This window comes from Heterodontus francisci, chromosome 12 (genome assembly GCF_036365525.1).
Source record: "Heterodontus francisci isolate sHetFra1 chromosome 12, sHetFra1.hap1, whole genome shotgun sequence".
Lineage (NCBI taxonomy): Eukaryota > Metazoa > Chordata > Chondrichthyes > Heterodontiformes > Heterodontidae > Heterodontus > Heterodontus francisci.
Genome location: NC_090382.1, coordinates 25,995,716 through 26,013,214, shown reverse-complemented (window position 1 = coordinate 26,013,214; position 17,499 = coordinate 25,995,716). Strand labels below are relative to the sequence as shown.

The following is a 17,499-nucleotide window of genomic DNA, read 5'->3' as shown; positions in this document are numbered from 1 at the left end:
TTTCCCCAACCTTGCTGACTTGCCCTCGAGGGCGCCATGCCAATGAGGCGCCCTCTCACTGAGAGGGCCCCCAAGAGCTGCAGCTCCTCTCAGCAGCATCCCCCCACTGCTAGTGGTTGGGGGGCAGGGTGGGTGCTGCTGAGAGGACCTGCAGCTCTTGGGGACAGACTGCCATCAGACAGCCACCCCCGGGTCCCGCCGAAGCGGGGTCGGCACCCAGTTTCAGTCCCAGCGGCGGGACATGAAGATTATCAATAAAATTCACCCTATAATCCCAGCTTGACACTTTGGTACAGTACTAAAGGAGTGCTACACTGTTGGAGAAACCATCCTTCATATTATGCCAATGAACCCCTGTAGAAATTGTAAGGACAAGAATTTGGGCTTTGGGTTGGGAGCCTGACGTAAGGGTCAAATGGGGGTCCTGACCCTGCACTGTGTCGGGAGCAGTAACCCAGCAGTGAGTTTCCCTGAATTGGCCAATTAGTGGCCAGAGAGCGCTCTCGCCATCCAATTAAGATAGCAGGTAGGCTTTCAAAGCTGAAGGGCCAATAGGAGGTCCTCCAGCACTGAAGGAGCTGAAGTCTGCCATTGCCCTCTCAGCACCTTTTAACACTTTTGAATTAAAAATGGCCACAGCTGCCAGTGGAGGAAGCCACTGGCCTGTTCTCAACACAGCGGGGGGCTCACAGGTTGACTGGAAAATTCCAGTCGGCCTCTGATAATTGGCCTTAATTAGCCTGTTACCTACCTTAATTGGCTATCTGCCACTTACAGGTTTTCATATCCCTCCATAGCCTCACCCATCTCTATCTCTGTAATCTTCTCCACCCCCACAACCCTCCAAGATATCTGTGTTCCTCTAATTCTGGCCTCTTGTGCATTCCTGATTTTAATTGGTGGCTACACCTTCAGTTGCCTGGGCCCCAAGCTCTGGAATTTTTTTTTTTTATTTCCAAAATATACTTTATTCATAAAAATCTGTAAAAATTACATTGCCAAACAGTTTCCAAACAGCACCAAAAAATACAAACATTGCAAGGGAGATCAGTTTCCTTCAATACTGTCATGAGTTTCTTCCCAACCCTTCTGTTTCACAATTGTCATGTCAATTACAGTTTTACATTTACAGCAATTGAGAATATTAACGATACAGTTCGAGGGGTTTCCCATGTATCCAGCCCCTCAGTCCAGCTTGGTGGGGGAACCTTACACTGTGGTCTTTCCCCATTGAGATTTTGCTGCGGCTGCCCCAAGCTTTAGTGCGTCCCTCAGCACGTAGTCCTGGACCTTGGAATGTGCCAGTCTGCAACATTCGGTGGTGGACAACTCTTTGCGCTGGAAGACCAGCAAGTTTCGGGCAGACCAAAGGGCGTCTTTCACCGAATTGATAGTCCTCCAGCAGCAGTTGATGTTTGTCTCGGTGTGCGTCCCTGGGAACAGCCCGTAGAGCACAGACTCCTGTGTTACAGAGCTGCTTGGGATGAACCTTGACAAAAACCACTGCTTCTCTTTCCACACCTGCTTTGCAAAGGCACATTCCAGGAGGAGGTGGGTGACCGTCTCTTCCCCACCACAGCCAACGCGGGGGCACTGTGCGGAGGGGGCGAGACTTCAGGTGTGCATGAAGGATTTGACGGGGAGGGCCCTTCTCACCACCAGCCAAGCTACGTCTTGGTGCTTGTTTGAAAGTTCTGGAATACCCTTCCTACACCTCTCTTCCTCTCCACTTCACTTTCCTCCTTTAAGACAGCCCTTAAGGCCTACCTCTTTGACCAAGCTTTTGGTCATCTGACCTAATATCTACTTTTGTGGCTCGTTGTCATACTTTGTTTCATAATGCTCCTGTAAAGTGCCTTGGGGCATTTTATTACGTTAAAGGCACTTTATAAATGTATGTTGTTGTTGTTTGAAGCCTCTATATAAATGCAAGTTGTTGTTGTTGTTGTAGTGCTGCTACATGCCTCCCAAGTACTAAAACTGCCATGGCAGATCAGTCACAAATGAAAATCGGGCAGTATGTATAATTGCCGTCGAATCCACTATGTTAGTTTCCCGCCTGAGTGGCAACTTGAAAATCCACTCCGACATGTCAATTTACTGCACAACCCAGTACATACCAAACTTTAAGGAACCATTTTTTACTTTCTTAAGTTTAACTCACTTTGTTATGCAGTACAAGTCCAGCCATCTCAGTTATGCTTGACAAGTAAAAAGATTTAAGTGGCTTTCCCAGTGACTGTCTCCTGTACATCTTTGTATAGGAATCAAGTAGTTTCATGTCTTAGTTAAAACTGTGGCTCAACGAGCACAGAAATACTTTTGCAATCAAATATGAGCCTCGTAACTGAGACTTACACATAAAGAGACACCAACAAAAACAGAAGTTATATCAGTTTCTCCAATTCTGGCATTACTAACTGTGAAGTGGCAGATTGCTGTCTTTGCACACATTACTTCCTGTTCATCCACACTTTCTGCTATTTACACTTTTTTAAAACTTGTTTTTGTGCAAGACTTATTTTTGGATTTGACGGCAATTATACATTCTGCCCGATTTTCATTTGTGACTGATCTGCCATGGCAGTTTTAGTACTTGGGAGGCATGTGGCAGCACTACAACAACAACAACTTGCATTTATATAGAGGCTTCAAACAACAATTCCCGATCTCACTAATAAGCAATCCCAGACTGAGTACAGCTGAGCTGGATGCAGAATAAAGCTCCCTCTACTCCGCATGTTAAGTTTATATGTCGGAAGTTTCCATTATAAATGTGGACATAGGAATTTATAATGCAATAAGCTAATGGGAAGTGTTTGCAAATTCAACATATTTAATATAGATCTGATGTATGTGACATATTTTCCACATGCAACACAAAAATGCACAAGACCCAAGAATTGTTTTCCAGTTTACTCCCTTTCTCCACTGAAGGTGCAGATTTTGCTGGGGCATGGTTCTGTGAGCATCAAAAATCTTCCATTTTTCAGAGGTGACCCTATACTGTGAGTATTGGCAGCCTTCATGGCCATGGAGGACCCCAGTGGGAAAATACTGAGAGGTGAAGAGGAAGTGAGGGACCTTGGAGTGAATGTCCACAGATCCCTGAAGGTAGCAGGACAATTCGATAAGGTGGTTAAGAAGGCAAATGGAATCCTTTCCTTTATTAGCTGAGGCATAGAATATAAGAGCAGAGACCTTATGCTGGAACTGTATAACTCATTGGTTAGGGCACAACTTGAGTACTGTGTGCAGTTCTGGTCACCTCATTACAGAAAGGATGTAATTGCACGAGAGAGGGTACAGAGGAGATTTACAGGGATGTTGCTGGGACTGGAAAAATGCAGCTTTGAGGAAAGATTGGATAGGCTGGGGTTGTTCTCCTTGGAACAGAGAAGACTGAGGGGAGATCTGATTGAAGTGTACAAAATTTTGAGGGACCTGGATAGAGTGGAGGTGAAGGGTCTGTTTACCTTAGCAGAGGGGTCAGTGACGAGGGGGAATTGATTGAAACTGATTGGTAGAAAAAATAGAGGGGAGATGAGGAAAAACCTTTTCACCCAGAGAGTGGTGGGGGTCTGGAACACGCTGGCTGAAAGGGTAGTTGAGGAGAGAAACCCTCAACTCATTCAAAAGGAGTATGGATATGCACCTCAAGTGCTGTAATCTGCAGGGCTATGGACCAAATGCTGGAAGGTGGGATTAGAAGGAGTAGAACTATTTTCAGATGGCATAGACACGATGGGCCAAGTGGCCTCTTTCTGTGCCATTAACTTTCTCTGATTCTATGATTCAATCCTCATCTCACCAGGCATCCATACATGTGGCTATTAGGGCAGCAGGAAAGTATTTACAAATGAAATTTGAAAACTTATATCCCTGGAATCAGGGCAATTGTTACAACCCTATCTCTTATTTCAGTCAAGATGTCAGCCGTGGCTCAGTAGTTACACTTTCACTGCTGAGTCAGAGGCTGTGGGTTCAGGTCCCACTCCAGAGACCTGAACACATATGATCTATGCCGACACTACAGTGCAATACAGAGGGAGTGCTGCAGTGTCAAAGGTCCCATCTTTTGATTGAGATATTAAACTGAGGACCTGTCCGTATGATTCTAGATTTTTCTTTATTCTTTCATGGGATGTGGGCATTGCTGGCAGGCCAGCATTTGTTGCCCATCCCTAATTGCCCTTGATAACTGAGTAGCTTGCTGGGCCATTTCAGAGGACAGTTAAGAGTCAATCGCATTGCTGTGGGTGTGGAGTCACATGTAGGCCAGACCAGGTAAGGACGGCAGATTTCCTTCCCTAAAAGACATCAGTGAACCCAATGGGTTTTTACAAAAATCAATGATAGTTTCATAGCACCATTACTAAGACTACTTTTCAATTCCAAATTTTTATTAATTAATTGAATTTAAATTCTACTAGCTGCTGTGGTGCGCTTTGAACGTGTGCTCCCAGGATATTAGCCTGGGCCTCTAGATTACTAGTCCAGTAACATTACCACTACACCACTGTCTCCTCATAGTAATGTTACTGTCACCTGTCCATAAGGAGCATCACATCTAAACCAGGCCCTGTTCCCACTCAATATTCAGAATGTACTCTTTTCAGCAGTAATTAGGAATGAAGACATGGAGGATGCCATTCATATTTCAGAAACCAATGTACCATCCTTTCTGCTGCCCAAAATACAGACTGGTGCCTGTGGCTCAACACCACACTGGGCGGTACGTTTATAGAATCATAAAATCTTACGGCACAGAAGGAGACCATTCAGCCCATCATGCATGCATCAGCTCTTTAAAAGAGCGATCCAATTAGTACCACTCCCCTGCTCCTTGTCCATAGCCCTCCAATTCCAACAAGAACCAGTATTTACATAACACCTTTAAATGTAACGAAACATCCTAAGGAACTTTACAGAGGTAGTATCAAACAAAATGTAGCACAGACACATAAGGAGATATTAAGGCAGATGGCCAAAAGCTTGGTCAAAGAGGTAGGTTTGAAGGAGTGTCTTAAAGGAGGAAAGAGGCAGGAAGGTTGAAAGAGGGAATTCCAGAGCTTAGGGCCTAGGCAGTTGAAGGTGTGGCCACCAAAGGTGGATCGATGAAAATCAGGGATGCTCAAGAGGCCTGAATTAGATGAGCGCTCTTAGCTTGGAGGGCTGCAGGGCCGGAGGAGATTGCAGAGCTAGGAAGGGGCAAGGCCATGGAGGCATTTGAAAGCCAGGATGAGAATTTTAAAATCAAAGTGCTGCTTAACCAGGAGCCAGTGTTAGTCAGGGAGAGCAGGGGTAATGGGTGAATGACATTTGGTGTGAGCTAGAACGCGGGCAACAGAGTTTCGGATGACCTCTAGTTTACAGAGGGTAGAATGTGGGAGGCCGGCCAGGAGTGCATTAGAATAGTCAAAGTCACGAACGTTGCATCAGGCAATGTTATGGAGATGAAAATAGGCAGTCTTAGTAACGGTGCGCTTATGTAATTGCAAGCTCATCTCGAGGTCAAATATGCAACTGAGGTTGCAAACAATCTGGTTCAGCCTCAGACAGTTGCCGGGGAGTGGGATGGATTCGGGGGCTGGGGAACGGAGTTTGTGACAGGGCCAAAGACAATGTCATCAGTCTTTCCAATATTTAATTGGAGGAAACTTCTGTTCATCCAGTGCTGGATGTCGGACAAGCAGTCTGACAATTTAAAGACAATGGAGGTGTCGAGAGAGGTGGTGGTGAGGTAAATTTAAGTGCGTCAGCGTACATGTGGAAACTGATGTGTTTTCAGATGATGCCACCAAGGGCAACACGTAGATGAGAAATAGGACAGAGCCAAGGATAGAACCCTGGGGGAAACCAGAGGTAACAGTGTGGGAATGGGAAAAGAAGCCATTGATGGCAATTCTCTACACATGATTAAATAGATAATTCCCCTTTGAAAGTTATTATTGAATCTGCTTCCACCACCCTTTCAGGCAGTGCATTCCATGTCATAACAAATCACTAAGTAAAAACATTTCTCCTCATCACCCCCTGGTTCGTTTGCCAATTATCTTATATTCATGCCATCTGATACCAGCCTTGACATCCTTTCTATAGTCTGGTGTCCAGAATTAAACACAATACGCCAGCTGAGGTCGAACCAATAATCCATCAGAGCAGCGATCACTTGAGATTGTTTAACCCAGCTATAGTATGTTACATCGTGCTACCAAAAGCCAGCAAGTAGGTCACGACAAAAGGGAACGCCCATACTGTGAGATATTTATATCTTACGTACTTATATCGTGTTGGAAGTGTGGTAAACAGCTCATGTGCATAATGCTTAGGTGGTTTACGTGTTCGAGAGAATTATCTGCTGGATCTATATACATCTTAGCCCCCTTTGAGACGACACTGTTGGCATCCATTTCAGACTGTTGTTAGATTGGTATCCTTGTCATGGGATAAGGCACCATTGTTACCTTGGTGTTTACAGCAATTAAGCCCATGGGCAATACAGTCTTCAAGGAATTTGCTTTCATTTCAAAGGAGAAAGGTTCCTCTAATCCAGAGGAACACCTCTTTTTATCATGCTGTCACATTGGGATAGTGTGAATGCATCTCGCGTATGTATCACCAGACTATGGGGGGATAAGTTTCCGTGGAGGTTCTCCAGCTCACCCACCATAACTGCTCACACAGCTTTTCAGGGTTTATGTGGCATTTCAGTTGAAATGGTGGCTGATTGGGAGACCACCACTCCGGTCCGAGAGATTCACTCTCTCTGTCTTTCTAAGGTTTTCTCAACTGATGCTAAAAACACTCTAGGCTCTTTATTTTCACACAGTAGCCCAGTGTATGTGTAGTGCAAATTTGATTGTGCTTTAAAAAACCTAGTCTGTGATTTTTGCTTCCATATATTTGTAAAGACAGATATTTCTGACCGCAGCCACCCAGACAGCTGGACTCAGAAACACAGGGGTTTCCTACCCTGGGCTCTTTACGTGGCTTGGAAGCAGCATTGGCATAAGCTCTTCCCTTGCTATCACCAGCGGAAGGAGAAGTAAAGTATGCTGCAGTTGAAGGTACCTGAGGCTAGGCCTCGAAGAATTTTTTTTATTCGTTCGGGGGATGTGGGCGTCGTTGGCCAGGCCAGCATTTATTACCCATCCCAAATTGCCCTTGAGAAGGTGGTGGTGAGCCTCCTCTTGAACCGCCACCATCCTTGGAATGCAGGTACACCAACAGTGCTGTTAGGGAGGGAGTTCCAGGATTTTGACCCAGTGACAGTGAAGGAACGGCGATATAGTTCCAAGTCAGGATGGTGTGTGGCTAATTTCATAGAATCATATAATAGTACAGCCCTCCCAAATGGCCTAGCTTTAATTTTATGATCACAACCTCTTGTTCTTGATTCTACCACCAAAGGAAATAATTTCTCTAGACCGTATAAAATCCTTTTAAGATTTTAAATATCTCAATCTGACTAGCCCTCAATCTTTCATACCAATAGATCACAAATCTAGTTTAAGCAACATTCCTCATAATTTAACCCTCATTTTTATGACAATCTGGAAGTTTCGTGGTCACTTTTACAGGTAGAAATTTTTTATTTCTGAATTTTTTGGAAAGTGAATTCAGATTCACAAACTGTCGTGGTGGGATTTGAACACATGACCTTTGCTGTGTTAGGCCTTAGGATTATCAGTCCAATAATAATCACTAGGCTATTGAACATTCCAGTTATTCATGGAACAAAAAAGCTGTTGAGGAATAGAACCTAAACTGTAACTGAGGTCCTATTTGTTTTCAGAATGGGGATAGTCTGCACAGTACAATGAAAACCAAAGGGATAAAAAAAATGAAGACTTTTTGTTGCAATCGATAATTACTACAATTTTCACATGATCGACTCTAGCAGTGCTTTTTTAAGCTATAGTGCCTTCTAGGCAACTTAAAGTACCATTCCATTGTCGCTTACAGCCTGGGATGATCATCGTTGACTTTAAGTCTCTAATCATTCCCTCTTGAGACTTGAAAAAATTGATTGCCCCTTAGAGCTGCCTCTCTTCCTGCATCAGCATTAATTATCCTTAACAGCCAAATTTCTAACTGTCCTGATTCATATAATGTACTCCTGCCATTGTTTTTTTAATTAACCTAGATTTGATAAGCTTTCTTCAGACACATGTCTGTGCTAGAAGACATCAGACCTCACCCCTATCCTCTTCTCTGTCCTAGCATTCATGATTCCTCACAGTTGATTGGTGTTTTGCACAAAAGCATCTTCCCAGTCTCTTTTTCCGAACTAGTAACTATTATCAAATCATAGAATCTTACAGCACATAAGGATGTCATTCGGCCCATCGTGCCTGTGCAGGCTCTTTAATAGAGCTATCCGATAAGTCACACTCCCCTGCTCTTTCCCCATAGCCCTGCAACTTTTTGAAGTTTATATCCAATTCTCTCTTGAAAGTTGTTGCCATTGAATCTGCTTCCGCTACCCTTTCAGGCAGAGCATTCCAAATCAGAACAACTCACTACTTTAAATAATTCTCATCCTCCTCACATTCTTTTGCCAAGTACCAAATGTCCTCTGATTATTGACCCTCCTGCCAATGGAAACAGGTTCTCTCAAACTACTCTATCAAATTCCTTCATAATTTTGAACATCGCTATCAAATCTGCCCAGAACCTTCTCTGCTCGAAGGAGAACAAGCCCAACTTCTCTAGATTCTCCACACAATTGAAGTCCCTCATCCTTGGTACCACTCTAGTAAATCTCCTCTGCACCCTGTTGAAGGTTTTAACATCTTTCACATGGTGCAGTGCCTAGAGCTAGACATAATACTCCAGCTGTGGTCCTATTAATGATTTATAAATATTTATAATACTATTGGAACCATCTAAACCATGTTTCCTTTTGTGAAGAGTCCAAAACTAGAAGTCACAAATATAAGACAATAGGAAATTCAGGAGAAACTTATTTACCCATAGAGTGATGAGAATGTGTTACTAGCTACCACAAGGAGTAGTTGAGATTAATAGATGCATTTCAGAGGAAGCTAGAAAAGCACATAAGGGAGGAAAGAATAGAAGAATATGTTGATAGGCTTAAATAGAGAGGGGTGGGAGGAGACTTGTGTGGAGCATATAAAGCCAGCATAGACCAGTTCAGTCATATGGTCTGTTTCTATGCTGTAACTTCTGTATAATTGTGCATTTTATGAAGGTCCAAGGTTTGATTGTTTGTCTCAGTTAAGGAGGCGTTTGGGAGACTTCAATTGGGCTCAGAGGCCCTCAACTACGAATGGGCTAAAATCAGCCAGGGTTTCTGCACCCAGTCATTACCTCGTACCCCTCACTAGAAAGTGTGTGTGCATGGACATCTGATAAGGACAGAATTCGATTCAACTCGGAGTCTACCGAGTTTTAATGAGTTTGCCAATAATCATTACTGCAGCTCATGCATAAAGATTAACCAGCCTGGAGATGTATCAGAGGCTGACGGGCATCTGTGAAAATGTATCCTTTAGGAGAGGAGTGAAGACAATTGGAAAATGAGGCATCTGATGCTCCTAGTTCTAAACTTACACTCTCAAAAAATATATCTTGCCTAGCATTATTCATCATATGTGAGACTCCATCTTTTCTAAGCTAGGATCAGTAGTTTCCCTGTCTCCTCCTGCCCTACTTGATGATCCCATTTGATTTCCCTTCTAGCTTGACAGATTATTGTTTTACGCTGCTTGATGGTCCCCACTGGCTGCTTGACCCAATGGGGCTTTTCCAACTCCCATCTTACAGCAATAGTAATTTTCAATTTCCCGACAAATCTCTCCCCTGACCCAGTTGCCTTCAGAAACTTTTCTCCCCAACATACCACTTCCAGCCTCATGCAATAACCATCTAGTTCTTCCCCCAACTCCAGAGCTGTTCTTTACATGTCTGTCCATATCTTCTCTCATCCTCTCTCTCTTTCTTGTTTGCTCTTGTTCTCCTACTCCATCCCCTTTCACTCTGAGTCTCTCTCTCTCATTTCTAGGTCCAATTAGGAAGACTCAACCTAGTTGTAACCGTCCCCTAAAAACGCCTTTGCTGTCAACTGTAAAGATATATGCAGCATCTGCCTGTCGTTCTAGCTCATGTCTGAAGATGTCCAAGTGATGCTTAATGTAAATTACAGCCTACAATATGTACTGATAATTTTTGTAATACATTTGGAGTTGACTGTAAAGAAGTCACTCTACAATTGCCTCCCTTTCTTGGCCATTCCTGTTACCATACAAGTCTAATGATTTTTGGTCCACTTCACAAATGCTGCCTAGAGTTTCTACTCCAGAACTACTACCTAGGCCTTATGGGCCTATGCTGGCTTTATTCTTCCATCTCAAATCTGGGTTCTGCGTTTGTCCTTTAGAAAGAAATGTTGTTGGAATACAATACAAAGGCCCAAGCATTTGCAAAATGTTAAACTGTAAATTCCATGGGAATAAATTGCTGAGCAGTAAATAAAATTTATCAGCAATGACTAAATGCATAGCTAAAAAGCTGGGTGCTGAGAGGGCTATTAGAGGTGGGCAGGGAAGTAACAGAAAGGAGAGACTTGGTGGAAAGTTTCAAAGTAGGTGGGAGGTGCATTGTACAGGGTACTGGAATTGGAAGATTGAAGAGAATTGACTGAAATTGACACATGGATGAAATCTTAAAGTAGGGCAGTACAGGAGGTACGTGCTGGAGAAATGGTTGGTTTCAGTTCACAAGAAAAAGAGCCTGAAGTGTGATTTTGCTGTGAGGAAAGAGACCTTTGCATAAGGGACACTCTCAAGGTCATCCAAACAAGGACGATTAGTACAAGAAGCAACTAGTACATATTTAGGAAGAGACTGATAAGATTTTTCTTTAACCCAGTTTTTAGTTCCAACTCTCCAGAAGCCCCTTATTGTCTAAGGGAACGTTCCATTTTCAGTGCCAACATTTGTCATTTTGATTTGCACAAAATCCAGTCAAACAGCAAAAAAGAAACATTTGGGACATAATAGTTCCTGTGCCTTGAGGAAAGGAAAAAAGAAAAGGAAGAATGCATTTATGTAGCATCTTTTGTGATTCAAGATGTTCCAAAGTACTTTGCAGCCAATGAACTACTTTTGAAGTGTCATACTGTTGTAATGCAGGAAACACAGCAGCTAATTTGTGAATAGTAAGCTCCCACAAACAGCAATGAGAAAATTAATCCGTTTTTTGGTTGAGGGATAAATATTGGCCGGGATACCTGGAAGAACTCCCCTTCTTTTCTTCAAATAGCAGCATGGAATCTTTCATGTCCAGCTGAGAGGGCAGCCAATGCCTCAGTTTAGCATCTTATCAGAAAGTCGGCACCTTCGACAGTGTAGCATTGACTCAGTACTGCACTAGAGTGTTAGCCTAGATGTTTGTGCTCAAGTCTCTGACGTGGAACCTGAACGCACAACCTTTGGACTGAGAGCCAAGAGTGCGACCTCTGAGCCATGGCTGACAACTTATTAGCTAAATGGATGAAAGAAAAGGGTTTGAGGAAAATGGCAACAAGGTGGCTAAATTAATTAGAACCATTTACTTGAGTGAAAGGTAAATGCCAACATAAATTGGTTGGGCTGAATGGCCTCTTTCTGTGTTGTAACCTTTACCTTAGAAAAGCAAAGACAGGACATGAAAAACTATTGGCAGGGAAAATCAAGGAAAACCCAAAGATGTTTTATCAGTACATTAAGAGCAAGAGGATAACTAAGGAAAGGGTAGGGATTATCAGAGATGTACAAGGGAACTTACACGTGGATGCAGAAGATGTGGGAAGGGTTCTTAATGAGTTTTTTGTCTCTGTCTTCACGAAGGAGAGGGATGATGCAGACATTGTAGTAAAAGAGGAGGTGTGTGAAATATTAGATATGATTAGCATAATGAGAGAGCAAGTACTAGAGGGTCTGACATCCTTGAAAGTGGATAAATCGCCAGGGCTGGATGGATTGCATCCCAGGTTATTAAAGGAAGGCAGGCAGGAAACAGCAGATGGCTAAGGATCATCTTCAAATCCTCACTGGATACGGGTGAGGTGCCAGAGGATTGGAGGTCTGCAAACATTTACCATTCTTTAAAAAGGGTGTGAGGGATAGGCTAAATAATTATAGGCCAGTCAGTCTGACCTCGGTGGTGGGTAAATTATTAGAATCAATTCTGAGAGACAGGATAAACTGCCACTTAGAAAGGCACAGATTGATCAGGGATAGTCAGCATGGATTTGTTAAGGGAAGGTCATGTCTTACTCACTTAATTGAATTTTTTGAGGAAATAACAAGGAGGATTGATGAGGGTAGTGCAGTGGATGTGGTCTACATGGATTTTAGTAAGGCATTTGACAAGGTCTTGCATGGCGGACTGTTCAGTAAAATGAAAGCCCATGGGATACAGGGGAATGTGGCAGGTTGGATCCAAAATTGGCTCAGGAACAGAAAACAAAGGCTAGTAGTCAATGGATATTTTTGTGAATGGAAAACTGTTTCCACTGGCATTCCACAGGGTTCAGTGTTGGGTCCCTTGCTGTTTCTGGTATATATTAATGATTTGGACTTAAATGTGGGAGGCATGATTGGGAAATTTGCAGATGACACAAAAATTGGTCATGTAGTTGATAGTGACGAGGATAGCTGTAGACTGCAGAATGATATCAATGGTTTGGTTGAGTGGGCAGAAAAGTGGCAAATGAAATTCAATCCACAGAAGTGTGAGGTAATGCACTTGGGGAGGGCAAATAAAGCAAGGGAATGCACAATAAACGGGAGGATATTGAGAGTGGTAGAAAAAGTGAGAGACCTTGGAGTGCATGTACACAGGTCCCTAAAGGTGGTAGGACAGGTAGATAAAGTGGTGAAGAAGGCATATAGAATGCTTTCCTTTATCGGTCACGGTACAGAATACAAAAGCAGGGATGTAATGCTAGAACTATATAAAATGCTGGTTAGGCTACACATGGAGTATTGCATACAGTTCTGGTCGCCACATTACAGGAGGGACATAATTGCTCTGGAGAGAGTGCAGAGGAGATTTACAAGAATATAGCCAGGGCTTGAAAGTTGCAGCTATGAAGAAAGATTGGATATTTATTTATTTTATTTAGAGATACAGCACTGAAACAGGCCCTTCAGCCCACAGAGTCTGTACCGAACAACAACCACCCATTTATACTAATCCTACATTAATCCCATATTCCCTACCACATCCCCACCATTCTCCTACCACCTACCTACACCCAGGGGCAATTTACAATGGCCAATTTACCTATCAACCTGCAACTCTTTGGCTGTGGGAGGAAACCGGAGCACCCGGCGAAAACCCACACAGACACAGGGAGAACTTGCAAACTCTGCACAGGCAGTACCCAAAAGTAAACCCGGAGGCTGCTGTGCTAACCACTGTGCCACCCGATAGGTGAGAGTTTTTTTCCTTAGAACAGAGGAGTCTGAGGGGTGACTTAATTGAGGTGTACAAAATTATGAGGGGCCTCGATAGAGTAGACAGGAAAGACCTGTTTCCCCTCGCAGTGAGGTCAATTACCAGGGGGCATAGATTTCAGGTGATTGGTAGCAGGATTAGAGGGGACATGAGGAAAAACCTTTTTCACCAAGAGGGTGGTGGATGTCTGGAATTCACTGCCAAGAATGATGGTGGGGGCAGAAACCCTCAATTCTTTTAAGAGGTACCTGGGCCTGCACATGAAGTGCTGTAAACTGCAAGGCTATGGACCAGGTGCTGGAAGGTGGAATTAGATTGGGCGGCTAGTTTTTTCGGCTGGTACGGACACAACAGGCTGAATGGCCTCCTTCTGTGCTGTAATTTTTCTATTGGTCTACATGTTTCAATGTACGTATTTTACTGTGAGGTTGTTTTAATTAAAAATGAGCCCAAGCTTGGGCCAACCGAAAGTTCACACGAGGGAACTTTCCATTGGGGGTTCCCAGATAGTAATCTAGAGTGGGAATTCAGGCTACTTATATCACCCTGCTCCAGGAGTACTGAGGCCAGTAGGAGCTCCTATATTGCTGCTCCTACTGGGATCATCACAGACCTCGGGCCCTTCTGCTCCATCATATTGCTCATCAGAAGACTTACATAAAAATCCTTAATTGATCAATTAACAGTTAGGGGATGTTGCCACTGAAGAGGTAAGACAACTTCACTGTGTCGAATCTCTATCAGAATTTAAGGAGGGGACTCAGTGCAATTTAGCAGAGGTAAATACAATGACATTTTGGATACGTTCTTGAATATTTGGGCAACCCCTCCCACACTGTAAGACCACTGGGTGTGGGTACATCAGTTAATGGGGCCCTGTGTCAGTCCTCAAGTAGGTGTGACTCTAAGAGCCAAAGAGATGGAGATCTGAGCTACTAGGCCCAGCCACCAATATCCGGTAGACCATGAGTGCCTCAGGGCAGTGCCATAACCGCAGTCTTAATATCATCGCTCCTACGCGACGTCTTCTAGAGGGGGAATTTGAAAGACTGGCCTGCACTTTTCATCCTGGAGTAATTCTAGCGCTCAGTCTGTGCTCACTTCCCATTCAATAACGTATTTAAGGTAGTTGCAGAGCAGGCGTAAAGGACGCTTGTCAAGGGCGTACAATCAAACAGAGAAATGTTTTCACATTTTTGCCAATAAAATGGCTAACCACAATAAAACCACACACTGACACATCTGCCATATTTCCTTAAGTAACGACGAATCAGAAGAGTAACTGGGGACAAGTGATTAACACTATATGCATATGGTTTTAACACAGTATCACGACCACAAACTATTTCATAGATTCCCAAGTATCTCCTGTGCAATGCAGAAAGTTGTAATATTAGATTTGAGCATTAGGTTGGTGTAGGATTGAAGGGATGCTAAATCTGGATTTGCATGCGTTCTTGTGTGACGAACAAGTTCCTGAACAAAATTATGGAAACAGATGCCATCAATTAGCCACACATTTCACTTCCTTTATTGTGTATCTGTGTCTTGCCAAGTGCAACAAGTGTGTTGTTGGACAAAAAATGTCACAGCAAAAAACTTTAGACGGACTAGCCAGGTGAAATTGATCCCAGACACAGAAGTTTGTTTCAAAGTTATTTAACTGTGAACCGTAACAATGATTGGGCAGAAAAAAATAAAGTAACTTCCTTTTTATTGAATTTGTTGAATTTTACTTTGGATTTCTGCCATCCCATACTAACTTTTCTTTTAGTCTCTTGGAGTAGCACTACTTCTGAAACAGGCTACCCACATCCTGTTGACAGACTCGCAGAAATGTGGCAGATTTGTATGATTTTTAACTCATTTTGCAGTATGTTATTTTGATAAAATGAAAGCTGGTTTCTCTTACCCACTCCATATCGTTCCCTGACTGTCCTGCTCCAAGAAGGCATGGTTTAATTAACACTGTTGGTTGTTCCTCTCAACGCTGCTAATGGCCACCAGAGCTGAGGTCTTGCAGAGCTATGTCTGAAGTGCTTTCAACTTAATGTATCCGGAAACTTCCCTACGAGCTAGTACTGACGTCTCAACCACAAAGGCGGCAAGGTGCAACTTATCATTCTGCGGGGATGATTTAAATGGGGCCTGATTAAGGCATTTCACAAAAGCAAAGATGGAGGACAAAAAAGTCGACCTAAGCCAGTATATGTTGTGATCTGTTGATCTGCATTGATATATTTTAATGTAGTACTGCCCCTAAATGATTTCACATGACATGACTGGCACATTTGCAAAGTGGAAGTGAGTTGTTCCTCCTATAATAAAAACAGAAAGTGCTGGAAATACTCAGCAGGTCAGGTCAGAGAAGCAGAGTTAACGGTTCAGGTCTGTGACCTTTCATCAGAACTGGCAAAGGTTAGAAAAGAATTAGGTTTTAAGCAGGTGAAGTGGGTGGGAGGGGGGGGGGCGGTAGTGGGGAAGAGAACAAAAGGGAAGGTGTGCGATAGGGCAGAGGGCAGGACAGATTAAATAACAAAGCTGTCCTGGGGCAAAGGCAAAGAGTGTGTTAGTGCTTGTGGTGAAAGTCGTTCCTCCTATTGTTCTGTCCTGTTAAGACAAGTGCTTCAATTGATAACCTTATATGTAATGTGCTGTTATAAACCAGGTGGGTGTGTGCAATTAAAGAGACTATTCTACCTGCTTGAGAAATTTTGAGAAAGGCTGGGGAAGCAGCCCAGAAAGAAAGGGACACATTCATTCCTGTCTAGATGCAATCATTTAGCAGTAGAATCTCCCCAGCCATCTTGAGGAATGGAAGCAGGCCACATGGTCATCTTCAACCAATCATATATGAGTTTGTCCTCTTCACTCAAACCCTGGTGTGAGTGCGGGTGGTAGGAAGGTGCCTTTGAGTATGCCTGCATGCTCTTCCATTCAGTAAGCAAATTTGACCACATTGGTTAAAATGTAGGCAAACCAAAAGTTCCTTTGCTTCAACATTATATGTTGAGGCTGAACACTTACTTGTGCCCATTAATTCTGGTAGATTCTGTCTTTCTCTCTCCACATCATATCAAATAGGAACATAGGAGCAAGAGTAGGCCATTCAACCCATCAAGGCTGCTCCGCCATTCAATACGATCACGGTTGATCATCCACCTCAATGCCTTTTTCCAACATTACCCCATATCCCTTTTTGTCATTGGTATTTAGAAATCTTTTAAGCTCTACTTTAAACATACTCAATGACTGAGCTTCCACAGCCCTCTGGGGTAGAGAATTCCAAAGATTCACAACCCTCTGAGTAAAGAAATTTCTCCTCATCTCTGTCCTAGGCGGCTTCCCCCTTATTTTGAAATTGTGTCCCCTGTTCCCCAACCAGGGGAAACCTCTTACCTGCATCTACCCTGTTATCCCTTTAAGTATTTTGTAGGTTTCAATGAGATTACCTCTCATACGTCGAAACTCTAGAGAATACAGGCCCAGTTTCCCCAATCTCTGTTCATCAGACTTTCCCACCATCCTGGGAACAAGTCTGTTGAACCTTCGTTGCACTCCCTCTGTGGCAATAATATCCTTCCAAAGGTAAGGGGACTAAAACTGCACATAGCACTCCAGGTGTTGTCTAACCAAAATTCTATACACTTGAAGCAAGACTTCACCACTCCTGTACTCAAATCTTCTTGCAATAAAGGCTAACATACCATTAGCCTTCTTAATTGCTTGCTGAACCTGCATGTTAGCTTTATGTGACTTATTGAAGAGGACACCCAGGTCCCTTTGTACATCTACACTTTCTAATTTCTTACCATTTAAGAAATACTCTGCACATCTATTCCTCCTACCAAAATGGATAACCACACATTTTTCCACATTATATTCCATCTGCCACATTCTTGCCCACTCACTAAGTCTTTCCAAATCCCCTTAAAGCCACTTTGCATCTTCCTCACAACACACATTCCCACCTAGTTTTGTGTCATCTGCAAACTTGGAAATATTACATTTGGTCCCCACATCCAAATC

General features: G+C 43.2%; 1 protein-coding gene across 1 annotated transcript in view; it reads right to left on the bottom strand.

The window, feature by feature from the left end:
• LOC137375787 (dedicator of cytokinesis protein 2-like) overlaps positions 1–15,696 on the bottom strand; it is a 690,449-nt gene extending 674,753 nt beyond the window's left edge. The window contains exon 1 of the mRNA XM_068043220.1: positions 15,383–15,696. Within this exon, the coding sequence (XP_067899321.1) occupies positions 15,383–15,425 (43 nt within the window). The 5' untranslated portion in view covers positions 15,426–15,696. The remainder of the gene's footprint in view (positions 1–15,382) is intronic.
• Between the last annotated feature and the right edge of the window lie 1,803 nt (positions 15,697–17,499).